This window comes from Xylocopa sonorina, chromosome 1, assembly GCF_050948175.1.
Source record: "Xylocopa sonorina isolate GNS202 chromosome 1, iyXylSono1_principal, whole genome shotgun sequence".
In the NCBI taxonomy this organism is placed as follows: Eukaryota; Metazoa; Arthropoda; class Insecta; order Hymenoptera; family Apidae; genus Xylocopa; species Xylocopa sonorina.
In genome coordinates this window covers 18,208,240-18,232,611 of record NC_135193.1, presented here as the reverse complement: position 1 = coordinate 18,232,611, position 24,372 = coordinate 18,208,240, and the positions used below count along the sequence as shown (strand labels likewise).

The 24,372-nt window shown below is 47.8% G+C and overlaps 3 protein-coding genes across 3 annotated transcripts in view; 2 read left to right on the top strand and 1 right to left on the bottom strand.

Annotated features, from left to right (window-relative positions):
- Dtn (transmembrane protein 132C dtn) overlaps positions 1-8,125 on the top strand; it is a 52,009-nt gene extending 43,884 nt beyond the window's left edge. The window contains exons 4-10 of the mRNA XM_076909294.1: positions 383-644; positions 4,074-4,217; positions 4,309-5,142; positions 5,251-5,689; positions 6,199-6,638; positions 6,717-6,997; positions 7,106-8,125. Coding sequence (XP_076765409.1) covers positions 383-644; positions 4,074-4,217; positions 4,309-5,142; positions 5,251-5,689; positions 6,199-6,638; positions 6,717-6,997; positions 7,106-7,796 — 3,091 coding nt within the window. The 3' untranslated portion in view covers positions 7,797-8,125. The remainder of the gene's footprint in view (positions 1-382; positions 645-4,073; positions 4,218-4,308; positions 5,143-5,250; positions 5,690-6,198; positions 6,639-6,716; positions 6,998-7,105) is intronic.
- A 4,073-nt stretch (positions 8,126-12,198) lies between these two features.
- Positions 12,199-13,640, bottom strand: LOC143424110 (large ribosomal subunit protein uL16m-like). Its single transcript, XM_076895964.1, has 6 exons — positions 13,363-13,640; positions 13,207-13,275; positions 12,976-13,133; positions 12,765-12,896; positions 12,563-12,673; positions 12,199-12,469 (listed from the first exon to the last, which is right to left on the bottom strand). The coding sequence occupies exons 1-6, from the start codon at positions 13,412-13,414 to the stop codon at positions 12,254-12,256; spliced, it is 738 nt and encodes a 245-aa protein (XP_076752079.1). The 5' UTR covers positions 13,415-13,640; the 3' UTR covers positions 12,199-12,253.
- A 226-nt stretch (positions 13,641-13,866) lies between these two features.
- Atf-2 (Activating transcription factor-2) lies at positions 13,867-16,361 on the top strand. Its single transcript, XM_076909355.1, has 7 exons — positions 13,867-14,238; positions 14,354-14,444; positions 14,541-14,686; positions 14,757-15,079; positions 15,162-15,375; positions 15,467-15,812; positions 15,881-16,361. Exons 1-7 carry the CDS (start codon positions 14,188-14,190, stop codon positions 16,285-16,287), a joined length of 1,578 nt encoding a protein of 525 aa, XP_076765470.1. The 5' UTR covers positions 13,867-14,187; the 3' UTR covers positions 16,288-16,361.
- The last annotated feature ends 8,011 nt before the right edge of the window (positions 16,362-24,372 follow it).

Sequence of the window (24,372 nt, the reverse complement as noted above, 5' to 3'; positions counted from 1 at the left end):
TTTCGGTAGTTAAATCTTGGACGTTTCTTTCGTTCGCTGGAAATTTTTGCATTTCGGGTCGGGTCCTTGGCTTCGTTTCGAAGGAATTTCGCGTGTCGTGGCGATTACGAAAGTAGGCGAATAGGATCGTTGATCGAGGAGGAATGTTCGAAGAACGTCCGCGGAAAGAATTCATCCGTTACGATTTTAATCGTCGATGGAAGCGGCCCTCTAAATAGCTCCTCTGTGCTCGAAGTTCGACTCGAGACACGGGAAACGTTCAGCGGTGGAATGGGGGCTCGTTTGCCGATCGTAGGCGCCACGCGACGAATCTCGCCGCTATAATTAACCCTGGAGTAACGATCGTGATCAGCCAGCGGGGACGCGTGTTCGTAATTTCCAGGTCGGCGGAGGAAATCCTGACGATGCTCCTGGAGGCGAGCGAGGACGGGCTGGGCGGGAATTGGGACGGCGGTCGAATCGTTTGGAGCGTGCGTTACGCTTTCGACAACGGCTCTCAGCTAAATGGGATGGATCAGCTGCAGCAGAGATTGCAACAGCGACAGATGCAACATCACCATCATCATCACGCCGAGAGGCGGAAGCTCCAGGTCCGCCTCGAGATACAGAAGGACAGCACACAGGCCGTGTTGCCCATTTCTAAGGTAAACTCCGGCCGCAGGGTTTATCTTTCTAACGTGCACTCTCCTCGATAACACGGAGATAGCGAATGTTACTCGGCACTGCCCGAGATACGGCTTTTTATGTATTCCCGCTTCTTCTGGATGCGACCACGGTTGACTCGGTAGATAAAAAAAAAAAAAAAAGGAACCTCGGCTACGGAGAGGATGAAATTTTCAGCCAGCGAAACGTGTATCAGTGCCCGTAAACGGCGTCCAGATGCGAACGTTTGTTTATTTAGACCGCGCGACAAAACGATAGGATGCCCCTGGATTTTTACTGTCTCTCGAAACCAGCGGCTCCCGCAAAGATTTTGTATACCTTTCTTTCACGGTACTAAAGAAATCGAGCAGCGTTTGCGCTGCTTTCAGCAACGATCGTACACGTAAAATAGCGAAGGATTATTTTCACGTGAACGATGTGAAAAGTTTCGCAACGAATTTCAACGATAACGTACAATAAGGAAAATGTTGAGGCGGTTCACAGGTTTCTCGTAATAACGGAAAGCCACGTTCGATACCCCGCACGAAATGTGTCCCACGCTGTCAGCGCCTTGAAAGCCACTTTCTTCCAGCTGTTAGCGCGAGGACATCGAAAGTTATGTTTGCGGTTCGATACGCTCGGTTCGAGGCTCGAGAACGATGGCGATAAAGGAAGCTACCCGGCCGCGATTCCGTACGGTTGTTCGAGGTGCTCCGCCGGATACGTGTCCGACGATTTTCATTCCCGCCAACTGCGCCACGAACGTGGGCATCAGGGATTCGGCTGCGGCGAATCGCCGGGTCCTCTCGAAAATGGAAGACAGTACCAGGTGACGGCGGAAAAGAGGGTGCAAGGGGGGTGGAGGGGCGCGTGCGAGGGTTGGGCGAGTGGTTGTACGCCAGGCAATATCGCCACTAGGCGAACTCGACACGATTTTCAGGCCAGCCAACGCTCTGTCTCTCTCTCTCTCTCTCTCTCTCTCTCTCTCATCCCGCGCGCGCCCCCCAGCGAAATCTCTCGAAAAAGAATCCGCTAACTTGCCCGATAACCGCCGGCAAAAGTGGCGATCGATACGAGCGTACGTGGTGTACGGCCTCGCGGCCAATCCTTTTCGCCAAACTTGAAGCCCGCCACGGCTTCCGGCCTGGAGAAAGGGGGGTAGCAGAGGACGACGAAAGGGTAACGCGACGACGAGGACACCGAACCGTAACGATAGACGAGAAGTTTCAGTTTCTTGCTCTCCAAGGGGAACGTCGTGGAACTTGCCACGTCCCGAGAGCCGTGATTTAGTCGCGGATTCTATTCTTTGCCGTTGATAAACTAATAACGGGGGCGCGGGCAAGTTTCCTCGTCCGCGCAAAAAGATACCACCGTCGAGTCGAAGCGGACCCCGGGCGAACGGTTACGCGGCGTCGTTTTTCCACGAGACAAAGCACCAGGGACGAGGAGCTCCTCGAGTCGTTTTTATCTACGCTCGTCCGGCGACGATACGCCGTTTCGAAGAAATTTATCCGACGCTCGGTTCTTTGAGCGGGATTTCGAAAGCCCGCAGCACTGGGGGATAATTGATTTCGTTGGTGGTAACCCTGGGCGCGCAGCGTTCTCGTTGGAGAGGACGCGAAATCGGTCAGCTTCGGAAACGTTGTGTACACGACAATCAGGCGGGAGGCTCGAGCGCGGCAGCTGCCTAATTGATTAATTAGCCCGTTGATTCGCGGACATATTCGTTCGAAAAGCTCGCAACGAGCCAGCTAGTCGGGGAAAGTTTCCCGCTGGCTGATTATCCGCGCTTCTAATTGCCGTTGCTTTTCTCGACCGACCAGGGGGATGAGCAAGTTTTTAATTAAGAGAAACACCTCTCCCCGGAGGTCGTTCTGCGCAGCTCGCCGTTCCCCTGAAGAGGTCCCGGTCCGGCTTAACGCAGACAGCCAAACTGACGGATGCGCGGCTGTCGTCTCCTCGTTACCGGACGCGAATCCCTCGTCTATACCGGTTTAATCAACGGGAAGAAAATATTTTGGCGCTAGCCGACGGCGCCAGCCGTCTCTCTCGATGCGAGTATCTAGGCCAAGAGGATAAGAAAAGCGGCTCTGGGCTTGCCGGCGAAGTCCACTCGGGCTGGCACGAGCCCTTTGACGAAGAGCAACAGCCCTCGATAATGCATAGCTAAATTCTCGCGTACAGGCGAGGCAACAAAACCAGGCTAAGTAGATCAGAGATTCCCGATAAAGTTCGGTAGCTCGAAGCCGACCAACTTACTCGACTCGCCGGAAGAAGCACGCGGAGAGCTCCGCAAGTTCTCTCGAGCACGAGTCCTCCGCGTCGGGCAGCTGCGTGGGCTCGATGTTTGTTTTAACACGCAGATTTCGCGGTCGCTCGCGTAGCCGCGAAGGAACGCCGTGTTACTCGAGCGGACAGAATTCGCTGAAACCAGAGGCGGACTCTGCTTTCGTGCTCTGACTAATCGTTGAGAACGCTTTAATAATTGGCATGCTCGTCGTCGCGTCCATTGTGTTCGTTGTGACTGGACTTTGAACGTACGAGACGAAGTAAAATCGCGGATATCGAGTAGATGCGGATGGGAAATGAAGCCAGAGAAACGGCTGTGCTCTCGAACGTGTTCGAAAAGAATCGAACGAGCTGCTACGGCCGCAGGGAATATTTTAAGGAGCTGGAGATCGTCCGGTGTGCTACCAGTACGTGTCGTAACTCTGTGTTCGATGGCGGTCTTCTTCTTTTTTTCTACTCGAGTCGAAGATCGAGCTCATCGATGCCGGAGGCACCGTAGTCGGGGTCCAAAGGGATACATAGGCGGCCGCATGTTCTATGTACCACGCAGAGAGGAGATAAGCGGGTGTAGGTGGACGGATAGAGAGCCGCTCGGGGTCAGAGATTTAAATTCCCTCGCTGCAATATCCGAGTCGTTTGATGTTCCTTCCAAAGGGCAGACCGTACGGAAGCCAACTTGGAAATGGCTTCTCCGTGCCACGGACTCGCCCCGCTCGCGACCCTTTCCACGAGCTGTCCACCGTGCAATGTACACACGCGCACACAGGTTAACGAGGCCCGGTGTGGTGGCCGCCGCCGCGCGTAGAATAACTCTTCCCCGTAGCCGGTTTCTCGATGCGCCAGCGCGTCCGTGCCTGGTGAAAAACGCCCGCAGCGAGGACGGTCTCGCTCGGGCTTATCCTCGCGGATGCCCTTTAAAAGCCCTCGCCTGTCTCCGGCGCGACCGTCCGCCGAAACTTTTCCGACGGGCCGTCCGCCCGCGAGCGGCGAACAAAACAAAAGCTTCCAGCGGACGATCGCTCTCCCATAAATCGAGGCCGGTCGACTTTTCCTAAATGGAGTTTGCCGGAACGCTTTAACGAGCTCCGCGTAGAAACTGCCGCGCAAAGACGGCGCTTTAATCGAGTTCGTTTGCCTCGCAGAACTGGGAGGTGATGAACACCGCGGTGTTGACGGGCCGCCAAGTGTCCCAGGGGATGAAGGTCTTTGTCGTGAGCCAGGCTGGATCCGTGGCGGACGTTACGCTGCAATCCTCCTGCAAGTCCGAGGACGAGAGTGTACTCAAGGTAGGCTTTGGAAACTATCTAACGGTGATCGTCGTACGAGAACGATAGATTGGTCTTTTTTTTTAATACAATTGTATCGTACGTTTTCCAGGTATCGTCGTCCTGTAGCAGCGTGTACGTGGACGGCACGGAGATTCGAGGCTCCAGCAACGCATCCGTCGTCGTCACGTACGGCACCTATACGGGCCTGGCTAAATTCACGGTGTGGATGCCGGAATTTCCTCTGGAAATAACCGTAGGCGACACCAGACTGAGTCAGATCAAGGGATGGAAGGTTCCTGAGGAGCACGCGTCTGGTACCAAGAGCAAACGCAGCTTGAACGCCACGAACTCGCGGCTGAACGATTCCGGCGTGAAGACTAAGAAGAGGAGCGCCGCGGAGCTAGAGGACACCTCGATGGACATCGAGGACGCGGATGTGATCCTCGAAGAGGACGAGCAAGAGGAGAGATTCCGGGGGAACGACAACGGATGGGATACAATCAATTCGATCGACAGAGGTTCTTCGACCAACTGCAGACTCCGATTCCAGCAGAGTCCAGTCGAGGTGCACGCGAGATTCCTGGCTACCGATCACGATTCCGGAAGGGTCTCCTATTTCGTCAATCGTCGTACCTGGTTGCGCGTGACCGATTTAGTGGTAGGGATGCTCAGGGTCTCGGACCCTAGGATCGCCACCCTGTTGCAGGGAAGGATCGTTCAAGGCCGCGGAGTGGGGCGAACGGAAGTACAGGTCCTCTCTCCGATTACGAGCAAAGTGATCGGCGCGAAAGAAGTGCGCGTCGGTAACGATCGAGTGGCGATCATTAGGCTATCCGTCAGAGTTGTATCTGGCTTGCAGCTCACTATCAGTCCGGACACCGCTATAGAGAACGGTTACGTGGCAGAGACATCGGTTACCAGAAAGCTGACCGCTCAATATCAGGTGAGGTACATGTTTCTCTCGCGTGAACAATTTTTAAGCGTTACAAGTGCAAGATCAAGTGAAGCGAGCATCGCCAATAGTCGTTTGTACATCATTTCTTTTGCACAGGAGGGTTTACTGGACATAGACGTCGAATTCTCGGACGGGACGAGAACACCGCTGAGAGAAATCGCGGTCAGCGACTATCATTTGCTGGTGGAGAGTCTGGATACGGAGGTGGTGGCGTTCGCCCCGATGGTCGCCTCTCATCACCCCCGTGTGATCGCGGTCGGCGAAGGACGAGGCGATTTACTACGAGTCACCCTTCAATTGGCCGACGCGTGCCGTCTGGCCAGTAAAAGATCTGGCAAAGGGTCTCAGAGGTCCACCGCGGCCGCCCTTGCCAGCGCCTCGGCCCACGTCGAAGTGGACTTTGCTTCGAGCGATCTTCCGAATCGGCCTGAGTTTGTGCAGAATGACGGAGGCGGGGCAATCGGTTCTCAGCAACACAGGGAGAAAAAGATCGGCAGGGGAGAGACGGCTTCTGACTTGCACGACATTCTCATCGGTAAATAGATCCTGTTCTCCTTCGCTGCACTATTCTTTACCCTTTCTCTCTCTCTCTCTCACTCTTTCTCTCTTCGTCTTGCACTCTGTACGTTCAAAGGAATGTTATTGTGATGCATATTTTGGGTAGCATGGCTTATATTATGTTACCTCGTGCAGGTCGCAGAGCCCTTCCGTCATCGCGCTTCTGTTCAGTAACCGTTTAAATCTCTCGCTTGTCGCTTGCCGCGCTGCCACGTTTTATCAGCTCGTTCCGTTATTGGAACGCTTCCTCTTTATATTCTCCAGCGGACTGATAGGATTAAAATGAAAAGGAACCATTTGATCCGTCAGCGAGCGCAATCTTCCCCGTGCATGTCGCGCAGCGCACGTACGCGTCGCTTCTCTGCAGCCAGCTGACCGTACGGCAGGATAACGTAGCTAACCGCGAGCCGTCGCGTTCTCTGTCTCCAACATACCGTTTCTCACTCTTCTCCTCTCTCTTTCTGTCTCTTTGTTTTTTGTGCAAAGGGTTACCGCTGAAAGACGAGAACGGGCACAAGCACGAGCACGAGCACGAACCTTTGGTGCAGGCACCGCAGCACCGCACGGCTATAGCTAATGGCATGTCTTCAGGAGGTATGGGCGGCGTCGGGATACGGCACCACGGTGGAGCACGCATGAGCGCACTCGAGATCGGGATGTACGTTCTACTGGCGGCCTTCTGTTTCGCCATCGTCGTCTTCGTCGTCTCTTGCGTGGTCTACGCGAGCAAGTTCAAGCCCCAGCTGCCGGATTCACCGTTAGCCGGGTCGGCGCTTCCGGTTCTGTCTGGAGCGGCCAGGGCCAGAGCGGCAGCCAACCAGCTGGCGTCGGGAAGGAGACCTCCCAGAGAGTCCACCACGAACGCGCACGATTGGGTCTGGCTGGGCAGGGCCACCCTTGAACGGGCCGCCTGTGGACCTCAACAGGTATGCACTTGCGTCGTGAATATTTCCAACGATCGTCGGAGCCTTTCGGAGCTGTTGGAAAACCGCAATCCGTTTCAGGTGAGAGTAACGAGTAACCCTTTGGCTGGTGAGAACGAAGCCGAAGCAACCGAGCTGGCAACTTGCTTCGACAACCCGAACCATATCGAGCTACCATCGGCGGGACAGCGTGGCAATGGAACCGGGCCGGTAGATTCAACGACTTACTGTAAGAGGGACAAGCTGCAACGAAACAGTTTCGTGTCCAAGTCCTCGTCGAAGCCATTGGCTGTGGTGTCGGCGACCACGGCTACCACTCCAGGATCGATGGTTACGTCCACTGTTACCACTTCGCGAAATGAGTAATTATTCCCTGTTGCTCTATGCGTATATAACAGTTACTATTCTCCTTAAAATTGAAAAATCTTCTTAGACCTTGAAATAGAAAGTAATCCATTGTCGAACTATAGCAACGACGACATCCCACCACCCTTGCCACCGCACGCGGTACCCGTAGCATCAGCGATAGCTTCGACGGCCACACCGGCTGTCCCAGTCAGCGCGGTAGCCAACAACAACAACAACGGGAACGAGGACTACAAACCGCCCGTGCCACCGCACAGGAATACAGGGGTGATCGTACGGCTACCGGAAACGCCCAGGAAACATCGTCACAGAGCATCGAGCAGCAGCGCGGGCAACAACCATCACGGGAACAACCAGCGGCACAGCAAGCAGATCCATCATATCAAGCCACACGGTAAAGCTAGAGTAGGTAGTCCGAAAGAAAACGACGCGGAGGAAGAGGAGTTCGTGGAGCTAGTGAATCACGATGACAACAGGCATTCGAAAGAGGCGAGAGCCAGAGAGGTGAAGAGGGCGACGATCGTCGGTAATCCAATGTTCTCGTCGTTCTCAACGAACGCGGTCGCATCGTCGATGAACGTGTCCACCCCGACCGTGGCCTCATCGTCCTCGTCACCGCCTAACTCGTCCCCGTCCTCGTCCGCCTCCTCGTCCTCTTCCTCCTCCTCCTCCTCGTCATCCGCGTCATCGTCGCACGAGCAAGAGGAGTCAGTGGCGTTGGACGATCTGAACCTGGGCATGGACTACAACCAGATCATGCAGTACTTCGACAACCTGAAGGAGTCGAACGCCTAGGTGAAGGCGTTCGGCCTTGAAGAAGGCCGAGTAGTCAAGGTCGATACGAAACCCCGGAAACCTCGTTGAGACGAGTGCCACGCGGACGAGCCCGGCCTCCGTTCTCCGCTTCCTTTCTCGCCGCGTAGCACAAGTTCGTTAATGGAGAAGAAACAAGATTGGCCGTGCTCGTTCTGATCGCGTTCGAACGACTCTCCGGACGTTTCGTATTCTAGGCTATAATCTAGTCAGCTTCCTAGCAGCACATCAAGAGTATCGCGCAAACGCATGGACACGATACACACGGACATAGAAACACACACACATACACATACATACATGCATACATACATACGTACATACACGCAAGTGCATACGTAAGGAAATACAAAACGCGGCACGCGACTTCACTGAATATTACATAAACGTTTAAATACGTACATACACACGTACATGGATACACGCAGAGGCTTTAATGGTGTGATCGCCGGTGGCCGGGGCGGGGTAGGTAGATCGCGCGCTCGATTCGACTAAGCTTTCTTTCTCTTTTCTCGACGATCGATCGACCGCCGCCGATCCTCGCTTCCGCTTCTGCTTCCGTGCATTATAGATCTCTCACTCAAGCCCTTCTCCCGTGGCGATCGAACGAGCCCTCGGTCTCGTTCCTGCCACGCGACAAGGCATTCACCAAAAAAAAAAAAGAAAAAAAAGAAAAAAAATAACAAGTGGCCGGACAAAAACGAACTCCTTTGTCTCGAAATCGATCCTCGACTTCGATAGCCACGTCCAAGCACGAATAGCTTGTCCTTTTTATTCGTCTTTCCGCAGCTTTTGTGTTCATCCATCCTCTTCTATCCATCGTCGGTTCCTAACGGAGAGATAAAGCTTCCCTCGCTGTTCTTCTCCACCCTCGAGGTTTTGTCGCTGTACCTTGTCCCTTTAACTTTTATTTTTAAACAGTCGCTCGACGAGTCTTGCCGACCGTAGATTCCAGCCGAGATCGATATTGGGACGAACGATATCGGGTACACAGGGCCATTTACTTTTTCGATCCACGCCGGAACAGACGTAATATTTATTCGATCGTCCGTACGTCGTAATGTTTGTAAATTTTTGCTTTGTAAGACTGTGTACATATATATATTATATATATATATATATATATATACTGCGATCTAGCGCATGTTAATTATGGATCGTAACGGATTAACGAAGTTACATTTGTATGGCGTAAGCCGCGTAGAGCAAACTAACGCGCATATCTAATCGCTCGACGGAACGAGCGGACACGCGACTGCGAGCCGCGCGCGCCTTTCTACCTATCAGCGTTTCCCGCTTGTTACGATCCTCCTCCATTTTTCTACGAATCCGCTCATCGAATCGCTCTTCGCTAATGCCGTATTCGTAGCCACAGGTGCGCGTACCTACGTCTCATAGAAACGAGAAGAGAGAAAAGAACATGTCGCTCCAAAAAATTCCTCCGCGGAGGACGCTCGCTCGCTCGCTCGCTCGCGCGAATCGTAGGAAGCTTCGCGAGCCCCAGAGTGGGAAACGCTAATCTCCTAGAGGAACCTCGCGGCGGCCCGCTACGACGCTGTTCTAGTATCGCTTCTAATTACCGTTCATCCCCCATCGATTGGATTCCGCAATTGCCCGCGTGTGTGCCACCCATCGCGAGTGGTCCCCCCGTTCAAAACGGGTGGTGCACGCTTCATTCGCGTGAACGCATGCGCAATCGCATCTGTGCCATTGTTAGTTACAATCGTAGAGAAGCGTCCTCGTCCACACTCGTATATAAGTACATATACATATACACTTGTACGCGCGAGAGGAAGAGAGGCTGGAACAGAATGACTGTGTACGAGAGAGAGAAAGGCTGAATGAACGGGGAGAGAGATGCGAGAAATGAAATACACGCACACCTTTATAGCGTTTCTTTCTTTCGCCACCGTGTTGATTTCTTCTTGCGAATCCAATCGCTCGCTTCTCTGTTCCCTGCTAACCCAAACGTCGTATTTTTCATTCCTCTCGGTGGTAATGCAAAGGTTCCGAGTCGATGGACTCTAAAGAATTTTTTTCCAACTATTTTTCGTCGCCCTTGAAATCTTCTTTAAGTTTGACATTTCTTTGTAAACTCTCAAGAGTACGGAATGGAATTCGTTTCTTCTATATAACCATGGGGGTTACCTAGTTATATATACATATATACACATGAACGAACGAGTTAAACGAGCAAGTTAAACGAACGACTCATTCTTACATGGGCGATCAGTCGAGCAGGTGTGCAGAGATCGAAGCAATCCGATCTATAAGTCCAGGGATTTCTGAAAGATCGCTCTATCTAATATAGATATCTAAGGACTACGTGTCTAAGTATGTATGTATCTGTAAGTTGTGTGTTAGCATGTCAAGCGTGGGATATAGTGATGTAATGCTGATGAGCACAGAGAAGAAAAAAAGAGAAGAGACGCTCGTGCCGGCGTCTAGAACGTCGTCACGCGTCGACGTGGGCCATGCACGTTAACCCTTTGCTATTTAGACGTATGTCGACCAATGTGATCTCTTTTATTCCTCTCTTTTATCGTATCATTTTCAATTGTATTTTTGTATCACGCGATCACGGCCCTCCTTAATTGATACTAAAAAAATAACGTTTCAAGCGTCGATTTCACTTAACATTCCTTTGTTATTCTAAAATTTAGTTGCTGCTCGTTCAACAGCAAAGGGTTAAAGAGTATTGGAAGCAACGTAAAATACCCCGCCGAGAAATCTAGTCTTATAGCGTAACTAATGCATTAATTATTAATACTAACGAACGCGAAGCGCGATCTACGTTGCCTTTCGCCCAACTACACGTATCCTCGAATCGTCTGGCGGGGTGAAGTGGCGTCGTTTTTTCGCGGCTCTGCCCGCGACGAATCCTTTCCTTTTCCCCTCGTGGAGCACCGAGAGACGACTCCTCGTCACCGTGATGGCGGGACGTTAAACGAATCAATCATATCGAGTACGATGAGTGAGACAAGCGCTAATTACTCCTAAATTAATCATACGCCAGGGGATCTCGTCCCAGAGCATCCCGTGGGACCGTGGGATCCCGCGCAGAGCCGGACAAATATAGTATTTACGATAGAAAATAGTGGTGAGCTTGCGAAGCTGTTTCGCGCGAAACGAACGCTGTTGGATGTTCGCTTAAACGTGACGCTAAAGAGAGACAAAAACTGCCCCCGATCTGCCGTTGCGCTATCAACGTACAAACGACCTTACAGTTACTATTTTTTACTTAGAATACTATTTGCTCCAGCTCTGGCTACGGCCGAAAGACACTGTATATACACACGCATCTCCTTATTTTCACGTTCGAAACTCGCGAAGAGGGGAAATTATGCTTCGCTCGGTAACTTTGCTCCCTCGATCATTTCCCGTCACGCTGAAAGCACGATGGAACCTGCTGCGCCGAACTTCACAATATCAACGGGACACACTCTCTCCCTCTCGAGGAGCTTTGTTTAACGCGAACGAAACCCGCTTGTAGTGGGACGCCTTTCGAAACTGCCAGTCTCTCTCTTTTCTCCTTTTTTTATTTTTGATAAGTTCCCACCGATCAGGGAGGATTATATTATAAATATATAAATATAAAAATATATATATATATATATAATATACATATATTGTAATAGAATATCGTCGCAATGCTGACTCTGCATTCACACACATTCCTCAGACACGATGTCGCTGTATCTACGTTAAGTGTGATAAATGCGGATAAAATAGGAAACGATTGACGTGGCGCCGACGGCATCCAGGGCGACGGTGAGAAAAACGCGACGAGGACGGCGATGACGAGCACGTCCACGACAACGATGGCAATAATCGACGATGCTCTTGCTAATGTCTATTTATCGTTCTCGTAACTGTCACAGGTTTATCGTAAAGGCCGACACACAAAGATCATCTTCTCTGCATCTATCAATTATTCTTGTATTTATTGTATTGCGATAATGATTGTTCTTATTCTATCACGATCACGATCATCGTTGCTGTTATTGTTACTGTTATTGAGATTGTTGTTGTTGCTGCTACTGCTGTTGTTATCGCTGTTTTCGGCGCGTTTCGTCCCATCGTCGGGCTTGCCGTCGTGGTGGACGTTGCCATCGGCATCGACATCGGCATCGGCGTAACCGATACGCTAATTAAACAATAAGACACGACTATCGCCTACTCAATGTACAATATGTAGTATTTACCTGTTGTTACCACCAAACCGTCATCAAAGATATATAAAATATTGTAATTGTAACACATCGTCGTTACTCCAATTCTGTTTACCATCCCTTATGATTGAAACAGGTAAGTTACTTTCACCGTAACCAGCCTTTTAAATTAACACAGATAAGTCCTTGGATCGATAAAGTAAATGAATCGATTCATATATTAAGATATTTATTATCTATGCATAATGAATAAATACGCAGATATACTTAAAGATACTTGTTGAACCAATGCTTGTCGTATGGTGAAATCCAGTTGTGACAACCAAGCATGTTGTTTTGAATAATATATTTCCAAGTCCAAGGATTCTGATTTTCCTCCTCCAATATTCTCTGTTTCTCTGCCATTTTATCCATTATATCTTGACTAACTGCCATAGCATCAAAAGGCATTCTTTTCGCCAGATTTGTCAAGATGTGTTTTATCTGGAAAAACCAATTCGAATATTGGAGTGGTAAGTAAAATGTTAATATCCAATTATGTGTCGCTGAAGTATTACGATGAAATCGCCTCGATACCTCGAAATATTCGATATTTCCGCCCATTTCCATTATTACTTGTCCTGATCTTACAGGAGTTACGTAATGATTTATAGCTCCTTTACCAGCACCCATTCGTATCCCCAAACTCTGTAACAAATGTAAATTATTACTAGCAATCCTAAATATTAATATATTTAACAGTTAATATTATAAAATAAAAGTATGCTTATAAGAAAACCTTCTTAGTGACAGGTTGCCAAGGAGCAGGTACTCTCCAGATCGCAAATACTTTATCATAATTTACTCTTTTGATGATCATCATACGTATCGTTTCAAAATGTTGATATTTCATTCTTCCACCACCTGTTGCCTAAAATTAAGTAAATTTATACGTGTCTAAAGTAAACGAGCTAATGATTTCTTTTTAATCACAATATATACTCGCTTACTATTATGCCATACTGTCTATGTAAAAGTGTATTGTGATATTTTTCAGGACCACGCATTAACCTTAATCTTTTCTGTGTTTTATAGGGACGCACAGAAGGAGGATATTGGGGTACTTTGAGAACAACTCTAAGCTTATTTCGATCAGGATATTCAACATCTATAAAACATAATCATTACTTTAAAACATTTCCACCAAATGTATTTTCATTCAAATTGTTAATATAAAATACCATCGAAAGAAGTTGGTGGAGCAAAGGATTTAACTCCAGCTGTCGGTATTGAGTTCCGTACGCACAGTGCTGTAAAAAGAATAAGTATTAGAAAAGAATATGAATATGCATCAAGAGTATAACGTAGATAGATATAATTGTATAAAAAATACTTACGCGACAACAATAATCTCGCAATACCTCTCTGTATTTGCATCATTATGCTCATTTTACAACTATTTAAAAGCTTAAATGTTCTGTTTTTCAAATACTTTTACCTCCTAACCTCTATAACTTCAAACTTTATAGTTTTTTAGCTACAGTTATCTATGCATAGTTTAGTTAGTTCCCCAGTTTCGAATGCAATTTATCTTTGAGACAACACTATTCGTTCTTTAACAGATGTTGCTTCATAGATTTTTAATTACCTTATGATTTTTATTTACAGTGTACAGTGCCCATTCGTAATTAATACAAACACATTATGTCATGGAATTGCAAGTCGATAAAATTGTATTCATTCGCCATCTCTGTAAAAAGTGTTCGAACTGATCAGACACCGGAGTAGATAATTTTTAGAATCACTGCAGAGAAACGTAGAGGGCATAACTGATTTTCCTTCTTTTTGCACGATCGATATGATAGTTCCTTAGACACAAAATTCCACAAGATGATGCGTCTATTTTACTTCTCATCTGTGGTTCAATCAATGATAATCTATTGGTTTAACATAGGAACAGCTGATCCAAATTAAAGTGTCAAAATACTCCCGAAATACTTATGTATAATTACTTCTTTGTTTCTTTTATTCAAATTTTTAAGTCGAAAATTATTAAACAGCTGACGCCAAGCAGAGCTATGAGTCGTCTGCATGAATGTGTCTGCAGAAATATGGTTTTCCAAGGAATTGTGCTGCCTCGCATACGTTCTCGGCTATGTTTTCATTTTACATTGTGCCACCTGTGAAATAAGAGTATAAAACTTTTAATATAACAGTTAGCGATGACAGACAACGACAAAATGTTTGCTTGCTCTTCGTCTGGATGCAATATGGTAATTAATAAATACATTTGTGCTATGAGCATTTGTTTAAAGTAAATTAAAATTGCTTCTGCAAATTTGTAATTCATTTTTCATATAATATCAATGTTAACTTATCACGCAACAGAGTTTCACAAACGAGGATCAGTTATCGGTTCACATGAAAAAGCACGACATGATGTTGAACCTTGGAAGTTCCAAAAATACTGGTTTCGTTGGTAAGAATTAATTTTAAGTGAAATAGCTTCCACTATTTAATTTCTCTTTAGAAATAAAGACAGAGACGTAATTAAAATTTATTGTAAAATATACAGCAGACCAAACACCTACGCCGACACGCTTTATTAGAAACTGCGAAGAAGTTGGCTTATTCCAGGATTTACAAAATGTAAATCCTTTTGAGGAAACCTTCAGGAGAGCAGTTGAGTCTGGAAACACTGGCACACTTACAGTACCAGAGGTAAATAACTAATTAAAATGACTAATTTAAATACCTTTCTAATTGACCCGTCCTCCAAATATTTCTCTAGGCTGGTATTACGGATGATACTCTGCATACGCCACACATATTTCCCCACATAGCTGACGTACTGTCCACTAGCAATCAAATGTTGTCAGGGAACTCGGTCCAAGAATGTGGAGATATCTCGATTGTGGAGAAAAGCGTGGAGCATAAAACTATTGATACCGAAGTTTGTACTACTGTGAAACTCACTGAAACGGACGAGCAAGATTTAATGAAAGAAAAATTAACTATCGAACAAAATGTAACGTTAACGGAGAATATTATAGATCAAGTAGCACACGCGCCAATTATGTCGAAAATTTTACAAGAACCATCTACTCCCCAATTGTGAGTACACGATTAATCTTTTAGTTTCTCTGTGAATTTATAAAGCAATAAATGTAACGCATAAATTTTGATTATTATAAAGATCGATTAATGGCGAGGAGGTGCAACTATTATTAAAAACAGCTGATGGGAAATTGATGCAATTGTCGGCAGTGCCTGTTTACGATTCCATTAGTACAAATGTACAGTCGTTGAAGCAGCAAACTGTTGTGATAAAAACTGAACCACCTTTACGATGTAATACGCGAATTGAATCCAAGAAACCTGCTGTTTCTACGCTATCTATTGCGAGAATGGTACTTCATCGTACGGATTGAAACACATTTCAATAAAATCGCTTTTTCTTTCTTTCATTTTAGAATCTAATATTTCTCTTATAATTAACAGAAATTGAAACAAGCCCTGTGCAAGGCTGCAGGCTCACAGAATCAGAAACCCAATAGTAATCCTGGGAAGAACGAATCAAACAATTCGAAAAAAGAAAATAGGAATAAAATAATTGAAGATCATCTGAAAAAGAAAGACATGCAGGAACGTAATCGTGCTAGTTCTATGAGAGCAAGGGCGAAAAGGAAAGCATGGATACAGCATCTCGAGAGAACGGTTACTAACGTGAACGAGACCAATGTAGCACTTCAAATGGAGATAAAGGTTCTGCGAGCAGAAGTCGCTAAATTAAAGACACTTCTTTTAGCGCATAAAGATTGTCCCGTTACAAAGGCGCTGCAAAAGGGTAAATAAATCGCACGAAATTAATTGTTTTTCATTTAATTCGTGTATTCACACTTCTTTCTTTTACAGAAAACGGTATAGTGCTTGCACCTAAAATAATATCCGTAAATTCAGATGCAGTAACCAGTCCAGTTCCGATCATGCCAGGAGTGAAAAGAACAATGTCGTTCTCACCTTCGGAAGTGCCAATTATGCCGAAGAAAAAATTGTCCTTGGCATCCACGAAAAATCCTGTAATTTTTCCGAAAGTAGATTGCAATATAAATCTTTCAATTCCTAATACTCCTTCAATTAAAACGGGACCTACATTAAAGATTATGGGAGTTGGTCAATTGTTAACCGAGAAGGAAGAAACGAAACAGATTTTTCTAGTACAAAATTTACCGAAAAAAATTGAGAGTCCCACTAGACAAATAATTCAAATAAATCCCAATTACGAGATCGATCCGAGTATATCAAAAAATAATGAAACATAAGGATGAATTTTAACTCGACATTTCTAAACCTTGCTCAAAAGTATAAAAGACAAGCCTTACTCGAGAATACAAACGCTATGCAATATGCTTCTACTGTAGACGCTTAAAAATTGACGATCCTTTTTCTTTCTCTCTTTGAGAAGTATTTTTACTATATCACGATGTTGCAGTATTTATTTTTAATTTTATAGCTGAAACTTTATTAACAAACTATATTAAATAGCGTAAGAGAACGTGACAGAATTGTGCGATTGAAGACGCGAAATCACGTATGCACGTACAATGCAAAGGAAATCCTTTAGTACTCATTTATTGTAACAAAGCCAAATATTTTTTAACAATGTCTCTGTCTATTTTATATCATACATTTCCACTAATTCACAAAGATATCGAGCAATGAATAGTTTTATTTTATACATAGGTTATACATCAATTAAAAGTTACGAAACGTTTAAAAAACAGAAGAATTCTTCCCATCGATCGGGTTTCACAGCCTTGCGCCCAGAATAGCTCTCACAAGTCCCACGATGATCCTGTGACCCTCGGGCCCTTATCAGTTCTCCGTCCAGTCGTCTAACAATTCTACACCGGACAGGAGAATGATAAGGGGCTTTGGGCACGAAACGCTTCAACACACAGCTACGCGAAGCTTCCTCTTGCTCTCTGCGGTCTACTGACGTCTGACTCCTTGCAGGTCCTGGAAAAAAATAGTACCGTTCTGTTAACTTCGAATCCGTATCGGTTTTTCTCCAATTGTACAATGATTCTACTTGTCCCGCTCGTATCGTCCTCCCCCTTTCTCTATTCGTTCATACGAATGACGATACCGATTGCAACAAGTAATTGAGTCTGTTCCCATACCGGGGATGATATGCACTTTATCGAGTGATTTTTATCTAATCGCCGGAGAAATTTCTGTTTGCCCACCGATTATATAGAAATCTGCCGAGTTAGCGAGCCAGGGCACGACGGATCCTCGTACTTTGTACGCGAGCCTCTTAAACGGCGACGCACGTGGTATTCACGACGACAAAACGGTCAAAGAAAGATACCGAGCGCCGCGCAGCGCGTCGAAAAAGGTCTGTGCTTTTTCGACAAACAAGATTTCCGTCCCTCGAGTCACACTGGTGTGACTCACGGCGTCCAGAGAACACAACGGGCCAAGTGAGGTGTAACCGAATTATCGGTTACTCTGTAAATACCAACCAAGTTTCCTATAGCGATAAGCCTGTTCGATAGCGGAGACCTCCGTAGCTCGAAGATACATTTTTGTATTCGAAAAATGGGCTTATCGCGTTTAGAGGAGAAACGTGGGGAACTCCTCCGGAGATGCGGAAGAGCATAAACTAACAATAACCGTGGTATCGGAAGGAGACGCGGGGCGAGAACTTAGATCGTGAATCGGTAAGAAGAGAAACGAAACACGGAGCGAGAGCGTTTGGTTAAACGCGACGCGTCTCGATAAACAAGGGCGTTCGGTATCTTCTGAAAGAGGGTCGGATCGCCCATTATGTTCTTCGTAATCGTCTCCTCAAGATAATACGGATTACACAATGTAAACCAGTGACCAGCGAACTGTATACTTCAAGAACGATTCTCGCTCTTACTTTGTTTGCTGGTTGAACGACTAAGAATAGAAGATGCATCCCTCTGCGTTCATCTTTCGAATATCGCGCAAGATGTATTTCGTCGACGCGCGTGGAATGGCAAGAGGCAAACGATTCCGTTTCGAACGGTCGCCCGGTTCGATTGAAATGTCTCGCGGAGTCCCGCTTGTGATTTTAACTAGGCATATCGTTTGGAGAACCATTACACTTTCACGTTTTCTGCTTCCAACTCGTCGACAGAAATAGATCGCGTCGCCCACCGTGAATCCCCCTGCGTTTACGGCCCTGAATTAAGCTCGCGTGGCTATTATACAACACGCGCGATCTTCTAATCTTGGTTCAGAGTGGCCAGTTTTTTTTTCCCTTATTTCACTTTCGTAATCCGCATAGAATTACGATCGTGGATTATGGAACGTGCGTTTCATTCTCGGAAGTCGATGAATAAACGCGGCGTCCGGCCCCAACCTTGGGGCGTTTCCGAAACGCTTCCAACCTTGCCTTTTTTTTTTTTTTACAGAAGACGCGGTTCGAATCGCAATTTTTTACGATCGAACGATGAACGATAGAACGCGAGAAATGTCGAGCGATGTACGTTTGTTAGTTCGCAAGGAACGGTCGTGCAAAGAGATTGCCTTTTATGGGGTTTCCAGCGATCAACGGCCCGTGGCATCGACGTCGACTCGCGACGGCAACAGAGCCAGCGAATTCAGAAATCAGTAGTCGACGCGAACGCGACCCACTTATCTACTTCGTCGGGCTTCAATTCTCTCGCTGATTTCAACGAGTTTGTCACAACTATTTAGGTACGTACGTACACATATAGATCGCGATTGTATTAACGTCGTTGCACTCTGTTCTAAATTAGTCGAAAACTCTCGAGATTTCGACAGACAAATTCTCGTTCTTCTAGATATACATCCACGCGTTATCTATCATAAATCGCACGATATCTAACCTTCGAAGCAGTCTCGACGTTCGAGTACCATTAAATCTCATCGCGTTCGATCGTTAAATTGAATTATTTTAATTGTGACATCTCGACGATTTTTTTTTTATCGACAAAAGCTCGTAGTCATCTTTGATTAATTTAAAATAAGAATATTTCACGGTTCGTTCAACTTATTAATGAAATATGTCTCGACTAACTTTGATTGCCACGAAAGCGAGGAAGTACGCTGAAGAAAATGGAACGCGATGCACATAGATAGTTCTCTTTCGCAACGTTAGAGAGACACGTGGTCCAAGCACACGTGGTTACGCGATTTCCAGATCGCGGGAAACGAATTTCCGCGAAAGGAGACCGGCGAAAGTTTTCAGGAGGCGAATGTTTTCACGGAAACCCCCTTCAAAGGCGATCGAACGCAGCGTTCGCTGCAAAACGATCGATCGTTAACTTTGTCGCAATCAAACTTCTTCGACGAAATGGTAACAAAGTAACGACGTATCGAGCGGTACATGCCAGCGGCGCAACACACGGCTGTTTACTTTCCTTCGAGCCAATTCGACCCTCGAAACGAACCTCAGAGAATTTCACGCACGACCGAACCCTTCGTTTGATCCTCGCCGCGGCGCGCTGCGTTTTCCGTTTTTGTAAAACGATGGAAGACCAGTTGGGAAAGAACGAACGGGAAGCCTGACCGATCCCGTCGACGATTTATTAACGAACCGATCAACCGTTTCGTTCTATTCGTATCGCGTAAAAAGCAGACGTAGCTAGAATTTGCTACGACGACGCCAACTCCCCACCCCGCTTGGGATATCACGCTATTGCGGTGCACATGGAAATAGCGTAACGCGCGAGAGACGACGAAAATGGGATAAACGCGTGCGTGTCCGTAACGAAGGATATCATCGCCGGAATGAAATAAACGGCCGTGTCGGGAGACGAGCGCGTGATTTTACGCTCCTGGTCGAGACAATATGCGGCCCGATAGCCTTGAGACACACGTCTGCTTCCTTTTATTTTTACATCTGACCCAAGACAACGACACTCTCTCGCGGCACAAGTCTCCGGTGGTGCTCTTTCCCAACGCGATCATACTCTCCAAAGCTCCCGCCACGATGATACGCGTACATGTGTATATAATACGCGCGACAATCGCGATTACTCTCCGTCGACGAAAAACACAACCATCCCGTACGCTGGCCCGCGCGCTACTGACTGACCGTCGCCCGACAAATCTCATTTTCTCTCTCTCTCTGGACTGACCAACGAACGGACGCACCACCACGCGGCGATGGTTACGTACCGTGTACACAAAAGAGAATACAATAAAGAACTTTCTAACCTCCTCTACATCCCGTATGCAGACTGGTCTTTGACCGGTCACATGGCGGGAACCGGAGAGCGGCCGCGACCGATCGATCTGCGTCCAAAATACCCTGTGCTCTGCACACCCTCTCGCACTCCCTGTCTCTCTGCTGGCTGTCGCTCTCGGCTGCTGCTGGCTCGTGGTTGGGTCCGCGCCTCGCGTTTCCTCTCCTCTTCGCGTGTGTGCTGCACTTTCCAGGTCCCCTTGCCGCGATAGGCCCCGCTGAAACGAAAGGGAACGCGGCGTTCCTCGAGGAACGTGTCGAGGGGTGCCACGGTTATGCGCGTATCTCTCCCCCGCCGCGGTCGAAGGAAAAAAAGAAAGCGAGGTACCGCGAGGAAATACGAGCGAGCAGCGGGAACCTCCTTTCCTCCCTTTACGACCGTGGCGGCGCGTACGCGAGAGAAGGAGAGAGAAACTCGAACGCGACACAGAGAGAGAGCCAATCGTCGTGGACCAACAGAGTCGGATGCTGATGTAACGGAACCGGGGATTGGTCGCCGTGTGTACCGGCCGCAACGCTCGTGAATCATCGAGAGATATCGGCGGTAACGAGAAAACACGCGTCACGAAATGCGTCTCGCGCACTACTGAGCCATTCGACGATCGGATTCGGACGTTACAGCTCGGTCACTTTTCGTCGGACGAGAGGGGAAGGAAGTGATGGTGGTGGCGGTGCTCGTCTCGTTCTAACCTCCGTTTCCTGTCTCCGTTGGGCGTACGCGTGGCGCCATCTTTGAATTTCCCCTCGCTCTTTCACGCTCCCTCTCTCTTCCTCTCTTGCGCTACAGCGTATAACGTCTCTCCTCTTCACGCCCCGTCCACGTTCATCTCTTTTGCGCGCGTTTCATGCGTACGCTCCCGAAGATGCTTCCGAGCAAGCCGGAGGAGGCACCCTGTGTGCTTTTCGGATTTCTTGCGCGCCCGTTCGATTTTAACCGCGGATTCCCCTCCGCTTTGTGGGAAACCCGGTGGATTTTTCGGCGGCTGGGGAAGGCGTTTGATAAGACAAGAATTTCCGGGTGGTGCAGATCTTGCGGTAGCGTGCACGTGTTTCGAATAACTGCGAGTAGAGGAATGTACACCGTTTCGAGTCTACGAAATAAATTGCATGCAACGCGTAGGTCGGAGGTTGTAGCTAAAGTCGCGGAGGAAAGTTTCCCCGGATGGACAAAGGACGGAGGAGGAACCGCGCCAAGAAGCATCGAAAAGCGTTCCACGCCGGTTTCCGCTCGATTTCGCCGCTGCTCGATGACGTTTTCCCTCCGTGGCCACCGAGACCAGAGCCCCGTTTCACGTTTTTAATTGCGCATTTAAACCGAAACTGCCTCCCCCCGGCCCTGATGATGTCCTCTCGCGCTAATTAAAAACCGCCTCGAGTGTCTCTTAATTCCGGTGGAAACTCGCCAGGAGTTCGCTTTTCATCTTGGAGATCGCATTCCTGGCAGTAACGGGGTTGCTACGGCGGCTTAAGCGTACAATTGATGGCGAAAATCGCAGCCAAATATGCGACGGACACAAACGCAGATGCAGCTGCCAAGCGCCGGGGCGGGAAAAGGATTTCCCTCTCTTCTTATTTTTAAATGACCCAGTGAAACGGATCCGAGGGCCTGGGGCAAATTAGAGGGTAAATTAGAAATCGTTCCGAGGAGCGTGGAGGGGTGGATCGGAGGTGCGGAGGAGGCAAAGTGGCCAAGTACGGTGAAAAGCTAACCGGGAGAGGGTGGTAAGCAGATACCGACACCGGTTCGTGGAACGAAGTGACTCGATATCGGAGAGTGTCTCGGTGTTAGCCCCGAATTAATTCCTCGCCGCAGTAGGGGGATGATTCTCCATTACCAGCGTGGAACGAGCAGCGGTAAAGTGTGTTCCGCCTTAAAAAGAATACCTGCACCTCCGTCTTGAATCGTCCGGAGGAATTGCTTCTCGTTGCCATCCCCTTATCTCCGCTATCTCTTTCTCTCTCTCTCTCTCTCTCTGTCTCCCTCCTTCCTCTTTTCTTTCTCCCTTCGTTTCACGACGGAACGAATTGTCTGCAAAAATTTTAAAGGATGCCCAACGTCTGGTCGGACATTATTTGCGCGATATTCATGCGCCGCTCGACGGCAATTTGCGAGCTGTCGAAAGCTGGAAAGCAGAGGGTGGAGCAGCCGAAAAAATCCAGCGACGTTCAGCCAGGCCTCCGCGACAATTAATCGTCCCATGATTTACCGGGGGGCCGAGTTTGAATTACTTTCGCCGATGGTTCTTCCTCGGTAAACTTCCGACTATCCTGGTGGCCGTTTCGTTCGACTCGAGCGATTAACGGCTGAAGCCCCAATGGAACTGGACCAAGTGAAAAGGAAATAAGATTCAATTAAACGAGCCGGTTAATTGGACAATCCTCTTCCCTCGTTTACAGACGAAACCTTGCGCGCTCGACACTCGCAGCGGCTAAATACGGGAGTAACCGCGGTACTTTTCCACCGTTTGTTTCACGTTTGGAAAATCCGAACGCTCGTCCTGGACGCGGTCGAGCAAACGATCCGCAAAGGGCGACGGTGCCGTAAAGGGGACCAGGAAGTCCGTTGGCTAGGCGAATGTGTCTCTGAAAAAATCTGGTTAGCCTTGAGAGATTTTTCCGTGGCCGACCGTTGGGCATTTCCCCGCGTTCCTTTCGTGGTTGTGTACCGCGCGTGTTCTAGCCGGGTTTAAAAAGGAAACAACGTTGTGTCCACGGACGCACGTGTTTCCACAAAGGCCGATCTCCAAAGTGGAACGTGCGCGAGCGGTGCGAGAACGTTTCAATGGACCCATAGCCGGCTCGAAGCTCCATAAGCGGCGGACTAATTATAATTCCATGGCCGGTGACCTTCGTTCTCGGGCCAGCTGTTTTCTGGATCTGTAAACAGCACGAGAAACAGCACTGATTAATACCTTCTGCACCCAACGTGTGTTGAAAAATAGAAAAAAAATCTGGGTTCGTTTAAAAAGCACACGTGGGATACGCTTCTTCCTTTCTTTTTTTCCCTTCGAAACGATCTTGCGACTCTTCCGTTTGTTACATTAAAACTTGAATTTAAAAAAGAGAACCGAGGGAGAGAGCGACAGGGATCGAAGAGGATCGAGAGTACTCTGCGTTGAACACACTCGTCTGTAAGCGTTGAAAAAGAATATCCCGGTTGGTTGATACGTCCCGCGTATATGTACCGAGAGCACGATTTGAAAGGACAGATCGACGCGAACCTGTCGCCGGCGTTCCACCCGTGGCTGGGCTGCCGCTTTGAGCCTTTTTCGAGATGCAGATAATGCTTGGAAACGATCCGAAACCGCGCGATGACTGATGCGATTGAAAATTTCGCTAGAGCCACGCGTTGAATACTCGCGCCGCCGCCGCCGCCGCCGCCGGGGGACCAAAAGAATGGCGGCGGGAAAAGGGGCGGGCGGAGGTCGCGGTGAAACATTGTGGGGCCAGATAAGGCTGGAATTTTTCTGGGCGGATAATGTGAAAGCTCAAGCTACTCGGTGTTCGTTGTAATAATCGCAAACGGGAGAGCGAACGCTTTTAATCTTCCATCTGTGTAGGTTTCGCGAACGAGGACGATAATAATAAAATAAAGGTGAAAAAGAGGAGAGTCGGTGTGTTACGGACGCCGAGATTGGTGCGAAGAGTAGCGCCAAGGGTTAGGAAGAGGAAGGATGGAAAAAGGAAGAAGAAAAAAAATGAAAAAACGAACGAAGAACAAACGATCGTTAACCGTATTTACATAATGTTTCAGCGGATCGTGAACATGGCGGTTGCATGGCCGGTGTTGCACGCTGCTCATTTTAATTAACCTATTCTGCTCTTCAGCCGGCCCGGCTGAAAATGTAATTATTTAACTTTCGACGCGTCTTCCATCCGCTTTCCCCCGTTGAATAATTAAAGCAACTTTTTTTCTTGACGCGCGTTTAACGTACTCCCTCTCTCTCTCCCTCTGTTTGCGGCCTAGATTTCCACCCCCGCTTAACCGCGTTTCGCCCAACGTTATACACGAAAGTTGAAATTAATGGAGAATCTGAATCGAGATCCATATATACCACCACGCGTTTTAATCCACGACGTTAATACTGCGAAAGTCGAATGGCATTTAATCGTGATAAATTGCAATTTAGGACGTACGCTTTGAAAACGTTCACACCGAAAA